Raw genomic sequence first — 17983 nt, 5'->3', positions numbered from 1 at the left:
TCGTAACACGGTGGATGTGCCGCAGATAGAGCTCATGATGGAGGTCTCAGTCATCGACGCCGCCGTCACGGGTTCAACTCCCGACCTGTTGACCTTTACCACATGTCTTCATACTTGGCAATTTCTGTTTCAAATAAAAAGCCAGTAGATCAAAAAAAAAAAAAAAAAAAAAACCTTTTTTTTTTTTGGTTGAGCAGCAGGCTCAACTGATGCTTTTCAAAGATTATCTAAGCTTTTCAGGCAAAAAAATGAGAACATATTTTGCATAGCCCATAGACATATCCTAACCTGTTTAAGGGTTCAAAATAAGTCAGTTTTAAACTTTGTTTCATGTTTCTTCAGACATTATTGTCAAAGCCATCTCAGTCCATCTTCGTCTTTCATCCGAAGTTGACGGATTTGGTCAGATGTTTGGAACTTGGACACGATCAGGTCCAGACATGCATCACATCTGGGTTAGGAATGAATAAAGCAGGAAAGTCCTGACTTCAATCCCATTTAAATTTTGCCTCCAATAATTCCAGACAACAGAAAAGGTTAATAATAATAAAGCAATTTATTTGTAAATAAGAATGCCTATACAGTATATACATACGACAGTCTGAATACTAGCAGGAAAAAGGCTTGGCAAAACAAAGTGGGTCCAACTCCCAGACAGAATTGAAAGGGAAACAGAGAGCTATTCTTGAACACACAGTGGTTTGATGAGGGATTCCTGACCCCTTGCAGCAATTAAATATACACAATCCAATATAAACAAGAATCTGTACACCATTGTATGCAAAACACGATTGCACAACCCAATAAGTTCCACATTGTGTCTGCGTTTGAATCCAACAAGGTCCCGCTGCCTAAACTGATAAAGTAACATGAAATGTTGAGCTCTAGTTTTTTTTTATTTCTTTATGTTTTTTTGGCAACTCCACAAACACCCGGCTCATCGTTCCTGCTGCTGAGGAGAAATTTCCCCCGTGTCGGTTTCCCTTTTTAACCAGTGAAAACTTAGGAAAGGATACACACCCAGCTAAAGGGAAAGGGCTAACCAGAGACAGTATTTACACAGATGGGTTGGAGGTGCATGGCTTTCTTTACAGTGTGCGTTTCGATAGTGTGCAGGTTGACGCCTCGGACGTTTTCCCCAGTCCGAGCCGCCTCGTCTTCTGCAGACCTTCCTCGTCAAGGTCGTCCTCCTGTGCTTTGGACGCTCACTCCTGCTCCGCCTCCTCTTCCACCTGGAGCTCCTCGATGGCGTCCATCTGGTTGGGGGAGTCGCCTCCCTCCACAACCAGCTCGTTGGACATCTCGCTGTTCCTCTGAGAACAGGAATGAGAAATGCGCTTTCAGACGTCAACGAAGAAAGTGAGAAAAAAGATTGCAGCTGCACAGTAGATACTGCTGATAAGTGCTGACAAAACGCAGCGGTTAAATAAATATGCTCCTACGTGACGACACAATAAACTGGACCCTGCAGAACCTCCACTAACTGTAAATCTTTGCAAAGTAGAAGAATTTGCAAAGATAGTCTGGCTTTCCAATCACACGGCCAGACAGATTTAAATGTATGCGGCAAAAGCAAATGAGGTGGATTAGTGAAGCTTTCTAACAACAGACATGTTACAGTGGAATATCGTCTCTGCTACCTGGAAAGTGAGAACTAAAAAAAAAAAAAAAAAAAAACGCAACAGTTTTCAGTCAGAAGCCTCTTAAAAATCGTTGAAAGACTGACTGCTACTGGAGATGTTTCCTACGCACAATGACTCTGAAGATAATTGGATGCTGTGAATCAATTTAACTTTCTTTTGGGATAAATAAAGTTTTTATTTAATTGAAAATGTGCCACATCGAGTGGATTAATGCTGAAAACTTTATTTTTAGTATATATTGGGGATTTCTCCTTAAAAAAAAAAAAAAAAAATCAGACTTTAAAACAGAAAATATTTGTTTTAAATATGAAAAACATTTTAATAGATGGAGCTGAAGTTGTTGAAACGATTCAATGCAGTGAAATGATTCATCATTATTATTAGATAAAAAGTGTAAGGTCAACTTAAAGGTGAATCAAGGGTTAAAGGAGGATTTCAGCATTTTCTACGTTTGTATGTATGTGTATATATATATATATATATAGAAAAAGCTTTCCTCGAGATCCAGCAACCGGTTAGATTAGTTAGCACAAAAGGAACAAGAACAACAGGAACCATAATTATACAGGCCATGTTCAGGAAATAATAATTATATGTTGCATTTGTTTATGTACTATGAACGTTACTATTAAACCAGATCATAAATGTGTGAAACGCAGAACATGTCTCACTTTGAGGTTAATCTTCATTTTCCAATTTTTCTTTGTTCTAACTGATGCTGGTTCATTCTTGTTTAGAGGCACAAAGAAATTTTCTGTTTTTAAGATCAAATGTGGACTAACATGAAGTCAAGTTTGCCGTTTTAACTTCGTTTCCTATAGGATATGTCCCGAAAGTCTTCAGATTTAATTTTGCAGTAAGATGTTTAAGAGAACAAAAGCAAAAACAATGGCGATAAGCATCAACAATCAGGACTGGCAGCCTCAGGTGTTCTGGGCTACGCCTCCAGAAATGTGGTCCATCTGGTATGGGAGATAAACATTTCCACAGTATGCTGGAGTCAGTCCAGATCAAAAAGTCGATACTCTTTTCAGACCAGATCATTCCTGGTAACGTTCAAGCGGGTTATCGTGTTAATTTGTCCACCATAAAGGTGAGTTGCATTAGCAATGACCTTGTCTCCAGCTGGCACTCACTGAGAGTGTCTGTAATCAGAACTGTGACTATAATGATAACAATAATGGAGGAAGTTGGGTTGAGGTCTGAGAGGAATTCAAATGATTGATTTGAATTCAGAAGGTAATGACCTTCTGGATGTTTCCACCAATTACGGTGTTCATTGCTGTATATTCACAAACGGGAGCCTTTGTACGTCAATCCCTTGTACTTTGTGCGTTTATTCTGCAACCAGTGTGTGATCACCGTCACTCCTAAACATCAGACAGTCCCTCCAAGCCACTTTTTCTGGATGTAATATAGGCACAAGGTAGAAACATCGGCAAGACGATCAGTGGAAACAGAAGCATCTCAGCTCAATTCAGACAAGAACTTTGAATGCACAGATAAATCATCCAATCTTCAGCTTTTCAGTGAACGCACCATATATAACGCTAAGCATTACATTTCTTCAGGGACCATTACTACTGCTAACCTCATTAGAAGGTTCTGCTATGCTAATAAATTAAATATAAAAAAAAAACTCCTTGATTTTTAGACAAATTGGCATTCAATAAAAATGTTAATATGAACTTCATTTGTTTTTTCTAATTGCATGTTTAATTGTGATCTGTTTTTTAAAATGGTTTAATTATATACTTTTATGAGTTAAAACTTTTTTTTAGGAATACTGCGTTAATTTCAGAAAAAAATAAGCTTGTATTTCTCTTTCGCAGAGACTTGTTGCAGAATGTTGTTGGGTTACCATCCGTCCCACTGTTTGAACATCCCATCAGTGCTAAGAATAAACATCTCCCAGCTTTCCTGTCAGACTTTTCCTCTTTGCGTGCCGTCTCTGAAAACAAACGTCAACATTCCCATTCAACCTGAACGCTTCGTTTATAATTAAAGATGGCAGGAAACGCCTTGCTCTAGATACGGGGAGAGGAGTGTGAAAGCTCACCTGTTGTCTATAAACATAGCAGGCTGCTATGGCGACCATCGCCGATTCCCCGACGAAACCGGCTAAGAGAGACCCGACACCGAGTGTGGCCCCGTGGACCCTGCAGCAGAGGATTACTTTAATCTGATGCCTTTCTCATCACGTCTCCACATCGGTGAAGGCGAGTTCTTCTTCTTTTTCCAGCAGCTGCTCTGAACGCAGTGCTACGAGTCAACTCTGCTGCTGTGTTCACTTACCCCATGTAAGGCAGCACAACCAGGCTGATGATCAGGACGACGATACGCAGAACAGAGCTGGGAGCCAGGACGAAGGTCTTTTTCAGGGTCATGAGCCATCCTGTCAGATGAGCCCGAACGGTCACTGCAAACACACAGAGGAAGGAGGCGTCAGGGACACGTCCCACCTCACAGGGCCGAGTCCAGGTTCTCTTCTAATGGCTGGGGCACAAACTGTACGAGGTTTTAAATGCACTGCTGCTTTAGATTACATTGAGCAGTGGAATAACTAAACTATAATTAACCAAACAAAACACACGGATCTGTTTAGCAGTAGATTTGTTTGTTACAGTGACTTAAGGTACAAGCTAATTTATCTAGGGACACAATTAGCTTCTAGATAAATATATATATATATATATATATATATATGCTGAATTTATTTAACTTAATCAACTTTTATTAAATTATTATAGACCACAAATATAGTCATAAATGTTTAATTATCCCCTTTAAGAAGGTTTTCTTTTCTTGGTGCAGTAGTCTGAGGCTGGTTTTCTTATTAAACATCAACCTGCCAATAGGACTAGAGATGGAAATCTCATTCATATTAATGCCAATAATGTCCCATTTAAAAAAAACAAACAAACAAAAAAACACACAACATAAGGAGCATTTCTGTCATGTACTGACTAGGAGTTTGGACAAAACTAATCTCTGTACGCCACGATATGATCAAACTAATTGGCGGCTCTTGTGGCGATGGCCAATCAGATTTCAGGGCCAGTCAGAGCCCTGCCCCCTTCAGCCTCCCCTACGAGCCATGACCTGTGACCTCACCTGGCATTGGGAAGAAGGAGAAGATCCGAAGCGGCGCCACGCAGAGCGTGGCGAAGGTGTACTCCACTCCGATGATGTCCACCAGGATCTTCTCGGACACACGCGGGGTCCAGAACAGCACGAAGCAAAGCTGAGCATTGGAACAAACAGATCAATTATTCTTCAGGACCTGCTTTAGTGATTTTTACTGCAGCTGAACGTTTCAGGCCTTTGAAGCTCTGGCAAAACAAAGGAGCTGCTTAGTCGTATTAGCATCGCACCTTAAAGCACCATGGTCAGGGCATCCGAGGAGGAAACAGTCTGATCTGATTATGAATAAAACATCCACGTGTTGGAAAACCATCAAATGGATTCAAAATGACGGTCGATAACTATCCTCTCCACTAAGACAGGGCAGTAGAGCATTTGTCTGACACAGATGCATCATAGTGCAGCTTCAGAAGCTCTCCCTGATGACTCGTCAAGTGTTGCAACTCTGAGCAACAGCAGATCAGCTGGTGGATTCCTGCAGTTCAGTTATGGAAAACGGCGAGCAGCTCAAGACGATCCAAAGAGCAAAGCCGTCTCAACCGCTGCGCTTTAAAAAGCTTCGAACGATTAATCAGGTGATGAATCGAATAATTCTCAGAAAACTTAGTAATCAATTAATTGACTGGATTATACAAACTCTTCAAAAAAAAAAAAAAAAAAAAGGCCATTTGCTGAAATAAAGCAGTAATTAAAACTAAGCCATAAAAAATAAACATTTTGCATTTAAAATATTAATTTTTTTAAGACCCTTGTAATTGCCCAAAATTCTCTGGTTCCATAAATTTAGCTTCATTTGGTTGAAATTCTTTATAGATTATTTATTAATTAATCCAAAAATTAAATCAACAGCACTACACTCTATTGATCTTAAGTCAAGCAGAAAGGACTGAGTTAGAAGTATTGTTTTCATCTGCAGATCCAGCAAAAAATGATCAAACGTATGATAATGAGATTCATGTCATTGCTTTTTAGGCAAAATTTTTATTTTCATTTAAAAAAAATACATTTAATTGTTCATTTGCACATCTAAATGCATTTCTAAAATTGTTTTAAACATTTAAGGGTTTAAATGAAATCTACAGAATGTGCCCATTTTTTAATCCTATTAATCGTCAGAATAACTGACAGATTAATCAATAACTAAAATAATCATAAGCTGCAGCCCTAATTTCAATCAGTCATCCGTTCCTCAGGATGACTGAGGAACCCAGTAGTGATTTAAAGATGCCAAAGGTTTCTGCAAATCTCGGGTTTTCTGGAAGTTTGTTCCAGAAACCAAAAGCTGCCTCCGTTTGTCTCTGATACAGCCGAGTTGCAGAAGTCCTTCAGGGATTCAATTAGTGCATCCAATTGAATTTATTTCAGTAGCTCAATTAACAAAACTTAAATTTAAAATCTCCATTTCATTTAAATTTGTAAGATTCTGGCTTAAGGCTACCAAACTCTAAAATTCAGTTTCTCAGGAAACCACCAACGAAAAACGATTTTTAAACTCAGAAATGTCAACATGATTAAAAGCCTGAGCATGTGTTGTGCAGTATATAAATTTAACATTTTGTTGGGGTTCATTTTGCATGAATTACTCTATAAATTCATTGTAGCGTGGAGATCAGCGTCATGGTTCTGCTCAGACATTCAGGACGCTTTATTAACGGCTGTGTCTCCCAACTCCACAGATACCATCAATAAGTGAAGCATTTTCTGTCAAAAATCGCCCAGAAATTTCTAGATTCATTTCACATTTTAAAAGAAAAAAGTAGAATATCGACAGGTTTTTGAAAAACTGTCAATCTGCAAGAAAAAAAAAGGATGCTATTCTGTGATTAAAGGGAGAAAAGTACAATATTAAAACCAAGTCTGACACATCAGACATTTGGTTTAAGTGATTACTTTATGGGATCTACACTTTGAACTTTGGTAAAACAAGCAGATGAGAATCCCTGACATTTATCGTCTCAATTTTAGAAGATCTCTGGTATTTTGTGACAAAAGTCTGAATTTATAATTTTGATAAGGATCCAAGTTGTTTTGTTCCTACCAATGTTGGAATATCCTGGTTTAAATGTAGTAAATTTATACCTTCAGTCATGTGAAATTGCCTTTTTGCAAATTTTTTAACTTTGACACCAGAAAATATTAAAGTTGAAATTATTCCCAAATTTTCGGAATAGTTTGGCTAAAATCCAATTTTTTTCCCCCTTCCATCTAAAATACCCCCCAATACTTGTCGCATTATCACGTGTAATTTAAAATCTTCAGAAAAACTGGAATTTGCTACAACTGATAATCAAACCCAACTAAAATATATCTCTCAGTGTAATAAGTCTAAATCTACTGAAGTAAATCTTTGATGACTTCAGGTGTTTCAAGAGCTTCAGTTGCTTGATGAAGGGTTTAAAACCCTATGCTCTGGTTTCCAGACTGGTCCCAGCTGAAGAAACCAGACTCGTCACTTGTTTTCCCGTTTCTCAGCTGCTGTTAATTCTCACTTTGAGCTGCAGGTTGAAGGTAAACCAGAAAAATGAAAAACAGCTGAAAAGATGAGGATTCCAGAAAGATTGGGCGATCTCCTGAACCAAAACGTGAGAATGGATTACCTGCTAATTAGTAGTTTTGGTTCACCTCACCTTCTATCATCACTTTACTTGGACACGGTCACATCAGAGTAATCTGAAAGGCCTCGGGCAAAGCCTTCTTCTGCTCTGACTCAGCTGTGGCAATCTCCTCAACAAGCTGAGACATCCTAAACGATGAGCTTGTTCTCATAAGGTTGAATTACACGTTGATTTCTGTCACACACACACACACACACTCCGGCTCCACTTTGGTTTTTTCCTAGTCTGCTTTACATAAGTTCACAATCACAGCAGGTCTCGACACGTCGGGATCGTGTTGATCTCTGCACACACCCTCATGTTCTTGTTGACAACTTTAGGACTCTACATCTGGCGTGACAGTCTCCTCCCCTTTGTTTTTTAAAGACCAAAACATTACCCCAGATTTCCTGTTTATCCTCACTGGAGCAGAGTGCAAAAGCACAATTGCACACCAATTGTGAGAACTGAGGTGGGATTGATGCTCAGCTCTTCAGGAAAAACAGGCTAATGTAGACGCCTGCATCACCGCAATCCAACACCAAGTCTATTTGCATAAAGGCTCCATCTCTGAGCATTAATATGCTCAGTAAGTTCTAAAGATTTTCATAATTTACCCATCGTGAATTTATTTTTGACTGGGTCGACTGCAGGCAGCTTGAATAAAGAAATTCCAGCATGTTTCAGCACAACATCTAGCTGGTTATACGAGTCCTCAGATGAAACACAAGTCAAGTCACAAAAACAACTATAAACATCAAGCAGCTGTGCTCTTTTATGAACAAACCGTTCCACATGTTAGCTTGTTGCCTCAACACAAAAACAATCCCTGAAGCCACTGAGGTCTTCAGGGCTTACCAGTTAGGGGTTTCTGCAAACCCCTAACTGGTAAAAGAAAAATTCTAAGACTGTGAAGTTGTCAGATCATGACAATTTTTCAAAGCTAAAGGAAAAGCAAAAACATGCTTATGTGTTCATTTATGTGTAACCAGCAGGTTTCTAGTTGATTTAAGTTATTTAACTAGTGGGTAGTTGAGCCCATAGTGCAAGATGAAGACTGAAACGCAGTTTTGGCTACCATCTGATTTAGTTTTTGGTAGTTTTATGGATTTATTGAACTGAAATCATTCAATGCACATTAATTTGCAGTTGCACTTTCAGACATACAACTCATGACGTGGTGCAAACTGTTCATACAAGAAAACATGTAAACACTGAAAATGTTGGATGATGTAAACATGATTAGGTTTTTCGTTAATTTCATACAATCTGTTTCCCATTAGGCATTAATTGGTCGACAGCCATAATGAATATGAATAAACTGCAGTTTGCTCAGTATTCTGTCTTTTTCCCATAATTGCAAATGTCCCCAACCCACTTCCTGTCTTTGGTCAGTCTAACCCAAGTCCATCTAAGTGCCAAAAATATTTGGAAAAAAAAAAAAAACAGTTTTAATGCTAAGACAGTGCAGTGCTGCATGGATTCATACTATGAAGGAAATTTGATCTATTTTGCAGCTAGAAACCTTAGCTCTGATGCAAATTAGCATATTATTTAATAAACTGACAAAGCACTTCGAAATTGAGAAGTGCAAGGAGAAAGATGCAGGGTTTTCTCCAGAGTATGTTGCAATTAGCACAAAACACATTCAGATTTGTGATTGTAATGTGACAAAATGGGAAAAACTCTTAAGGGGTGTGAATATTTTTGTGCTTACCGTGAGCGACAGGGCCAGACAGCAGAAGGTAAACTTTTTAATGTGCGATTTGTTAACCGGGCTGTCAGCATTCATCTTGTTGCTGGGATTGTTCTGTTGCAAAAAAGGTCCAATTGTCGTCATGCAGTACGCCACATCTAGAATATATAAAACTGTAAACACTGCGGCGTCCAGTTTACCTTGTCAAAGGCCGGGTACACGGCTCTGAGCTCAGTCAGCCAGCCGTAGGGCATGTGACCCACTGGGTATGTGGCTGTGAGCACCGCCACGGCCTGCAATGACAAACACAGGACAGGTAGAAGTCACCCGCGCGCCGTCACTTTAAATCTAAAAATACCAGCCGGCTAAATCCACCCCGGCAGCCTAACAACAGCCAGTCTGGGAGCCGCACACGGCACCTCTCACTTTCCCAGAAGTTTTTTTTAGAGATTCATCTCTGGACAGCCGCCTTGAAGCTCACCGTTGTCTCGCCAGCGACAATAGGCAGGAACAGCAAAGCCACGCAGGAATGTTCTCGAGCCGTGTAATCATGCCCCGAGTTTCACATTTGAGTGGTGAATCACTCAAACAAACCACTGGCAGTCCGCGCTGTCACTGATTTCCAGTCAGTTCGTTTTTGGTAAACAGCTTTTTTTCCTTATTGTCTCTAGTAGCTGCGCTGGTCTCTGTGAGGCAGAACGCTCCAGAGGGAGTCTGGCATTTCAACTGGGGAAATCCAGGGTATCTGCAGGTTTCAGCAAGTCAAATTTAAGACCTTTTTTAATGCCACCTTGAATGAAATTTAAGATTGAAAAGAATAAATAAATATAGGGGATGGTTGGGGGAACTTGAGATGTTACAATCAAGCATAGCAAAAACTGAGAACCTGGCTTTGTACCCTTAAGAGAAACAAAAAGCTAGTGAGCTAACTAGCTAGCAAGGGTACATTAGCAGCGAGTTAGTGGTAGCCACAAAAACCTCGAGTCACAGAAAGAAGAAGAGGTTTGTATGCGACTCAAACTTTTACGACAGAAAAGTTCCACAAGGAAAAACTTAATTAAACAGTCCTGTCACAACAAAATTTAAGATCTGCGATTAATGTATTTAGTACCATCTTACATTTTTAAAATGAATTTAAGACATTTTAATGCATTAATGTTAGACACAAAATGTAAGACTTTTTACAGATGCGCAGACACCCTGAAATCCAAACACAGCTGAAGAGGTATTAGGGAACTTTAGCAGCAGCTTTGCTTATAAAAGCATCTTAAATGTGCATAGATAATGAGGTCCCGGCATGATGTCTACTCTACGCACGCACCTCTGTGGCGTCGGCGGACCCCTTGAGGTCTCGAGACACAAACAAGTTGACGATAGGTCGGCTGATGCGCTGCGTGGCCAAGATGAGCGCCAGTGGCCACCAGAAGCTGAGCATCTTTTTGATTGTTGCGTCGCCCTGCAGAAGCAAATGAGCAATTTGTTCATTTTCATTCTTCACGTCTTGTAAAAACTCCTCTATCCAAAGGGACAGAGTGTACCCCAACGTCGAGGCCGCTGGAGTCTGGAATGTTGTCATGGATGTTGCAGTAGTAGCCGATACAGACGATGCTGAAGCGGACCAAGGCACCCATGTACAGGGAGAGGATCGGGATGAGAATGGGCTCCACGCATTCCAGGTTACTGTGCAGGAAAATGGCCACGAACACAATCTGCAGGGAACACCACATTATTCATGCCAAAATTACTTAGAGCTGCACATGTTTAATATTAATATTATAAAACACAGTTTGGACTGCAACATTTGTAGGTTGTTATATTTCAAATGTCACACTTTTTATAATTTACTCACAACAAAGTATTTGTCTTTTTACAACCAAATATTTACAAGCAGAACGGAAAACAAGTGAACTTTTCTGCACTTAAATCTGCTTTTATTTACATTTTTGAACTACGATGAATATAGCAAGTGTTTTGAAAGACAGCGAATCAAATCCTTGTTTTATAAATGAGAATACATTTCTTCAATTGACCTCAAAAGAATTTAAAACTAGATGAATTTCTTTTAATAAAGCAAATGTGCAAAATCCTTTCCAAATGTAAAACAAATTAAAACCACTTTATTTGCTTCATTTTAATTTTCCTGGCCCTGGAGGAAATGATTTTCTCCAGGTGACAAAAAGTTTGGCCACATAAAAAGCCAGATTTGGCTCCCGGGCCTGAAGTTTGACGTGTGGATGGATGATTTAAAGAATAAAACAAGGAATAAAGCCTAGAATTCTAATATTTACTTTCTTTTCCTCCTTTCCCAGACTTCGGAATAAAGTCCCAAATTTATTCAGGCGTAGAAACTCTGAAAAGAAGCATTTTTTCAAATGAATAAAAAACAAAAGCATCTCGTTACCTGGGCCACGACATCAGAGATGGAGGCAGAGCCCACAATGACACTGTACTTGTGCTTGAGGAGGATGCCTGCATGAATCCATGCCTGGAAAAAAAAATTTAAATTAACAAAAGGGTTATTTTACATTTTAAAAACTTTCATTTTCTATTTTCATGTGAAGAGACCAGAATCAAACAGAACTAAAGGATTAAAACCTTTCTAGGTCATGTGCGCTTAAATACATGATTCCACATGTGGATTAATCCCAATTTTTTCCAAACACTCACCATTGCATCCAGTAAAGGGAACGCAGCTAGGTATAAGAACGCCTTTCTCGTCTTTCGCCCAACAGATTCATCCACTTGGTGGAGCTTATTGATGATGTAGTATCCTAAATCTGTGTAAGCTAAGGTGAAAAAGAAAGACAATATATCAGACATCTTTGTGACCGTTTTGAAAAAAAAATCTGATTGTAAATTCTCCCAGGAGAAATAAAGCAGTCAACAAAAACTTCAAAATCCACCAAAAACATCCCGGGCAGGACGCGGTTTAAGCACAGGGTGTTATCACCCGAGCCCTTAAACACACACCTATCAAGATGTGGAGGACGAAGGCGATGACTCCGGCCGTCAGCATGCACAACACGGCCTTCCTCCGGTCGCGCCTGCTGTTCACAAACACCAAGCCCACATTCTTGAAGTCGCTCATGGGACCGGTGAAGAACTTCATGAGGGAGTAGGCCAAGCCATAGCTGGCCAGCATCTCCACCGTGTCCTCCTTGACGGTGGCTATGCCCCGGTTGAGAGCCTGGATGGGACAGAGGAGATAGAGAGACGGTGCAGAGATAAGAACAGATAAGTTCAGATAAAAACTTTAATTTTTAACAGTCTGTCACGTTGCAACCACTGGTTTGAATGCATTTTATGTTATTTGTGGAGAGCAAGGAAGCAGAAAGATGCATCTAATACTCAATATGATATACAATCCAGTGAAAGCAATGCACTGAGAAGAAATTGAATTAGTGAGTAGAGTTCACTTTATCTCATACAGCTGTTTTATGAAAGCCGCACAGGCTGGAGAAGCTGTAATGATCAACAGCTATATGGCGAGATATTCTTTTACCAGGACAACCTTTAGTCGTGCTCATAAATCTGGCCTTTATGTTAGAAAACAAAGACATTTATTTGGAGTGGAGAGAAGATGCTTTTGTTCGATGAGACCAAAACTGAACTTCTTGTTTTTGAGAAAACACTGCAGATCATTCTGAACACATCATCATCGTGGTCGTCAGTAGGGCCAGGGAAGCTGGTTGGAGTTGATATAACGATGGAGGAGATAAACACAAGTGAATCCTGGGAGAAATGCTGTTTAAGACTGCAACAGCCGTAAGACTGGAGTGGAGCAGGAGAACAAACCTAAGCAGACACGAGCTTCAATCAAATGGTGATATGTTTTAATGCTGCATTCCAGTTACCTGGAAAATGGAAACTCAGAGTTGAGTTTTGACATCAGCGTCCTCGTTAAGAAGTCAGACAAAATGGCGACTCTTAAAAACATCATTTTAACCTTTATTCCATACACAAACACCACTTTTAATTTGTTCAGTTTAGAATTGCAGGATTCGTGTGACACTTAAATTTCACTCTTACATGTATATCCTACAAAATAAATATGATTTCACCCAATCTTACTGTTGTAAGGCAAAGTCAGCCTTACAAGGCGAAACTTGTGAAGGTAGTCGGAGTTGCTTCCAAAAGTCCCAGAGAAAATTTTTGACTAGGAAGTTGGAATTTCCCACTTCCAAGTGCAACTAAAATGTAGCATAATTACATCTCTGCACCAACACAGCTGAAATAAATGACTGAATGGCATCTAGTTTGACAAAGGTCTGCCAACGACTCACTCATTTGATTCAGGTATGTTAGTGCAGGGATGCGTCTAGAGGCTGCAGGATTTTAGCTCGAGGAGCTGAAGATAAGATGACGAGTCTGAGACAAAAATGAGAAAACTGCTGCTCTCCAGGCATACAAAGAAAAGGCAAAAATGTGAAAAACTGCAGAGATAAACCTTCAAAAATGAAGCAAAGCTGGTTCCAGAATATGTAGCCCTGAATACAAATGTGCCTCATGGCTTTCAAATTTAAATGTGTGAATAATTTTGAAAGCCAACGCCCTTAACCAGAAGTCTGCAAACTTTCCAATCCAAACAGCTATTTTTGCTTTCAGTCCAACAACCGCTAACCTGTTTAGATCCAAACAACTTAAGTTTTTGATAAATATCTACTAAAGTTCACACATTTTGGCAACCAAATTATTCAAAGTGCTCTATAAGATGAAAAACTTGCAACGGCATCAAGAAACCTTACATTGCAGTGGTAAACCATTTCATTTCTATTTTTAAGTATAAAAATAAATGAAAGCAAAGAAGGTGGATATATTTTTCCAATGGGGCAATTAAATGTACAGAAAATTATATATAAAAAAAACATTACTGGTACTTTTGTTGCAAAAAATTGTTTCATTAAAACACAGAAAACTTCTAAAACATGAAATTGTTATACCTATATTTAAAACCATTAGCGGAGTTTAGCCAAAGTTATTAAGAACTATATTGTAAAAGGTCCAATGAGCAACTCGCAGCTCTGGAGCCTCAGGTTGCAAATTCCTGCCATAAAACATGGGAACAGCACCATCATGCTGCATCATCTGCTTCACAAATACGAGCTGCCTTGTGTTGGTCTGTCACACAAAATCCCACCAAAGAAAATCAAGGCTTGTAGCTGCAACATGACAAATAGGTGGAAATGTTGAATAGGAGATAAGCTCAGAGCGGTGGCATGACTTTGTCTAACATTATCTCTGAGCAGAAGGCAACTTCTCCCAACAGTCCTGCAAACCACTGGTTATCTGGAATAGTTAAGTGACATGTTTGGATCAAGTGACAAAGACCCAAACACTGAACCAAACCAGTGGGTTCACTAAGTTACGCGACCTTAAGATCTCCAAAAGCCTGATTGTTCTGACTACAATTTATAATCCTGGTACTTCTAAACCACGTTAAGAAAGAGGAAAAAAGTCTTTCAGAAAACATGAGAAATCCAGCTGCTTCCTATTCAAGGACCTGGAATTATTACTGTGGGATTTTATTTTTAAAAATTGAAGAAATTGTACCTTTAGCTCCTTTAAGAACACCCTTTAACTTCAGGATAGCAGTCACAACAGCTGCCCCCCATTTCCCCTTTCCTGGTGTGTGTGTGCTATTTATACCATCCTACAGAACCATTACATAAGCATAATCCTGACATCTCTAAGCCTCAGTGTGTTTTATGCCATCAGATAAACCCATCTGGGGCAGGAAATATCCAAAGCAGAAAACATGATAATTACAGGGCTAATCTGTGCTCTGAAAACCACAAATCCAACTGATTTAAGATATATAAACAAATTAGAAGGAGGATAATGTCAAATGTAAGTGAGAAAAATAATAAATCATAGCATTACATGGCAGTAGCGACGACGTAAAAAGGCCTTCTTTTTTATTTTTAGTTGAATAACGAGCCTGCAGGCTAAGATAGCTGCAGTTGTGCGAATAAAGATGTCTGAAACGGTCGGCGACAGATTTAGAGGAGGTTTCAGCGGTTTTAAATGATGCTAACCCGACACAAACAACTGTTAGCGAGGAGGAAATAATGGTTGGAGGGTGCTGCGATCTGTAGCGGTGTTTGAGGAAGAGGAGCATTACCTGTTCACCGAGGTCGATGGCAACATTGGTGATAGCCAGAGGCACCAGGAAGCGGAGGAGAGGCCAGTAAGGACTGAGGGATGGGAACTCCACCATAGTACAAGCCGCCGGGATGACAGAGCGAGGAGCATCTGCCTCAGTCTTGTTTGGTTAGGAGGAAAAAAAATCAAGGAATCCAACGACAGTGAGGCGGTCAGAGAGAGCGGGGAGTGTTAGGAGGAGATAGCGGCGGCAGCGCGTTGCTCGGTGCTGCCGCTGCTGCTGAGAGGATCCGAAGGTCAATGGGAATTTCAGAGCGGCGCATCTTCCTTGAAAACCATCTTCGAACAGACGGGGGGTGTTGATTGGAGGAGGAGGAAACGGAGGTGGAGAACCGCCAGGTGTTTCGGTGGAGGAATTGCCTGACTATGAAGTGATAATCCAAAGTTGGTTAAATAAATAGTTTGGCTGCGCTCTTGGCCGCGCCTCCGCTGGGCAGTCACGACCCTCCCAGAAGGCTGGATCCCGCTGCTGCTAAACCCGCAGGTGCGTGTGGCATCACGGTGACATCAGACGCACGAGAGAGAGGGACAGACAGGAGTCACCACACATAAACAGCTCCATTCCGGGAGAATATATACACCCACATTTCTCTCTTTATGCAAGCAATTCAACAAAAGCAGAGTAAACGCAGCCTTGCTGGCTAGTCTAAATTAAAGACTGAGTCAGCAGTTTGCACCTAAATATGATGTTTATAGTTCACACTGCACAGTACTTTGGTCCCATAAACATAATGTTACCTTTTGCCTACAGCCCTTGTGCTAAGGATAAACAGAGCAGATCTATGATGATTAAAGGTTTGTCAAAATCTGACACCTAGTGGACAGTAAAGGTAGTACAGATATTCTTTCATAAGTATGTCATTTTACTATTACAGATATACAATTTAGATTTTTATTCTTAATGTTGGCAATATTAACTCTAATTATTTATTAATACCTAAAAAAGTTTTATTTCCATTTTTAAATAATGTAGTAGTTTTTAAACTACATTTATTTCCATAAATATCCAAATTATTATTGTTATTATTATTATTATTATTATTATTATTATTATTATTATTATTATTATTATTAAATCTTGTTTACATTTTTATTATTACTACTTACATTTAACATTTTAACATTCATTATTTTGTTTTATAATCTTCATGTATGATGAGAGAGAGTTTTTCTATGGATAATTTCATTTTTTGCATATAAAAATAAATATTTCAAAAATATATTTACCAGGACAGACAGCCACCTGACATTGGTTGTCTATCAAAATATTTAATCTTGTTTTCTTGTTCAAAAAGTTAATAATTTGTGAGCAGCATAAACATGTGAAGCCTTTGTTTGGATGCTTAAGTTCACTTCTGAACGTGGGAACAGCTACATAACCAGAACAAAAGGAACCAAAACAAATCTTAACACATGGTCAGATTGCCAGCCTTGTCTACAGGTTTCAATTATGGTGACCAACAACAGAGCTGTTTTTGTTCTTTTTGTTTGTTTTCTTTTTACCAGATTCCCAAGTTCCTTTGTGTAATTCGTTTAACCACTGATGGCTGTGAGAACTGACAGTAAAGGCTTCTTACACAATTTTCAGTCAAAACACAAACTTGTTGTGCCTTTGTCAGTTGCCTGAAGGAGGATCTGCTTTGCTTTTAATAGGTGACACTAAATTTTATGGGGAAAAAGCCTTGTTTACCTACAAGTTCACTTTGTGGGTCCAGTGTCTCAAAATGGGACTACATGTTGCTAAGCAGCTTTGTGGTTTTCTTGTAAAATAAATGCAACATCTTGAAATAACAGAGCAGCCTAGTTAAGAGGTAAAACCTATTTGCCTGGTGCTGGATTTGGCATCTGGATTTTGTTATCTCAATTTGCACTTGCACTTTAGTGTTTAAAAGTATTAAATGTCCTACAACTTTTAATATCTCTCAGGAGATGAGGTCTGATCTCTGTGTGACACTCTTATTATGGACCAATTTTAACAGAAAATTGAGATCAAGGGCGTAAATCTCATCTCATTATTAGGGGGGACCATAAACAGAGAAATTTTTTTAAGAGCAATTTTCGGGGGGACGGGGCAAAGTTACAGTATAATCTGGTTTATTTTGTTTTTTGTTTTCAAGCTGCACCATCAAAAATGACTAGTAAGTAGCAATGAATAACAAAAGTGTTTTTCTCAGTAAACAACCTGTTGAGACCCATTGAAGTCAAACTAAGATCCAACTGTTGCTTAGATATGAGTTTGGTTCAGTGTCACAGATATAATCTCTGATACACCTTTACAAAAACTTAAGGCTCTAAATAAAAACAAGTTTTAATAAGTAACTCCACTTAATAAAATTCCTTATAAATACTGATTTATTGTAGTGGTTCTCAATACATACAAGTCATGTGTTATTTAAATTATAACTTAAGTTGCTTTAAACTTTTTTTTTTTTCATGTCCTGGATGGCTGAGACCCCATAAATATGTAGGAATTTAATATTTGGGAAGTATTATTTAAACTTCAAGGTCAGCACCAGAGTTTTATAGAAAAATATTCAGATTTCATTTTGTGGTATTAAAGGCTCTACTTTGAAAATGATAAGAAATAAAGGTATACTTCATTTTGTTTAACTACCAGCTGCAAGAGCCCCTCTGCTCTCGGCTCCCATACAGAGCTGTCAGCCAATGGTAATGCTCAGCCGCTCCTTCCCGTTTCAAACTCTTCTTATTAAAGTAAGAGTTAGAGAGCAAAATATAATTAAAAT

At 39.1% G+C, this 17983-nt stretch overlaps 1 protein-coding gene and 1 long non-coding RNA gene across 2 annotated transcripts; both read right to left on the bottom strand.

The window, feature by feature from the left end:
* Positions 1-536: 536 nt before the first annotated feature.
* On the bottom strand, positions 537-15606 carry ankha (ANKH inorganic pyrophosphate transport regulator a). The gene is made up of 12 exons (XM_015028510.1): positions 15199-15606; positions 12048-12264; positions 11745-11863; positions 11479-11562; positions 10616-10786; positions 10399-10533; positions 9278-9370; positions 9099-9191; positions 4758-4887; positions 3939-4062; positions 3703-3802; positions 537-1313 (listed from the first exon to the last, which is right to left on the bottom strand). Exons 1-12 carry the CDS (start codon positions 15292-15294, stop codon positions 1206-1208), a joined length of 1470 nt encoding a protein of 489 aa, XP_014883996.1. The 5' UTR covers positions 15295-15606; the 3' UTR covers positions 537-1205.
* Positions 1633-3379, bottom strand: LOC106945083 (uncharacterized). Its single transcript, XR_001424479.1, has 2 exons — positions 2891-3379; positions 1633-2757 (listed from the first exon to the last, which is right to left on the bottom strand). It is a non-coding gene; the product is annotated as an uncharacterized LOC106945083 (long non-coding RNA).
* Positions 15607-17983: the final 2377 nt, after the last annotated feature.

The sequence above is a fragment of the Poecilia latipinna genome, unplaced genomic scaffold (genome assembly GCF_001443285.1).
Source record: "Poecilia latipinna isolate Pla-1442-1.1 unplaced genomic scaffold, P_latipinna-1.0 Scaffold127, whole genome shotgun sequence".
NCBI classification, from domain to species: Eukaryota; Metazoa; Chordata; class Actinopteri; order Cyprinodontiformes; family Poeciliidae; genus Poecilia; species Poecilia latipinna.
This window is presented reverse-complemented; position numbering and strand designations above follow the sequence as displayed.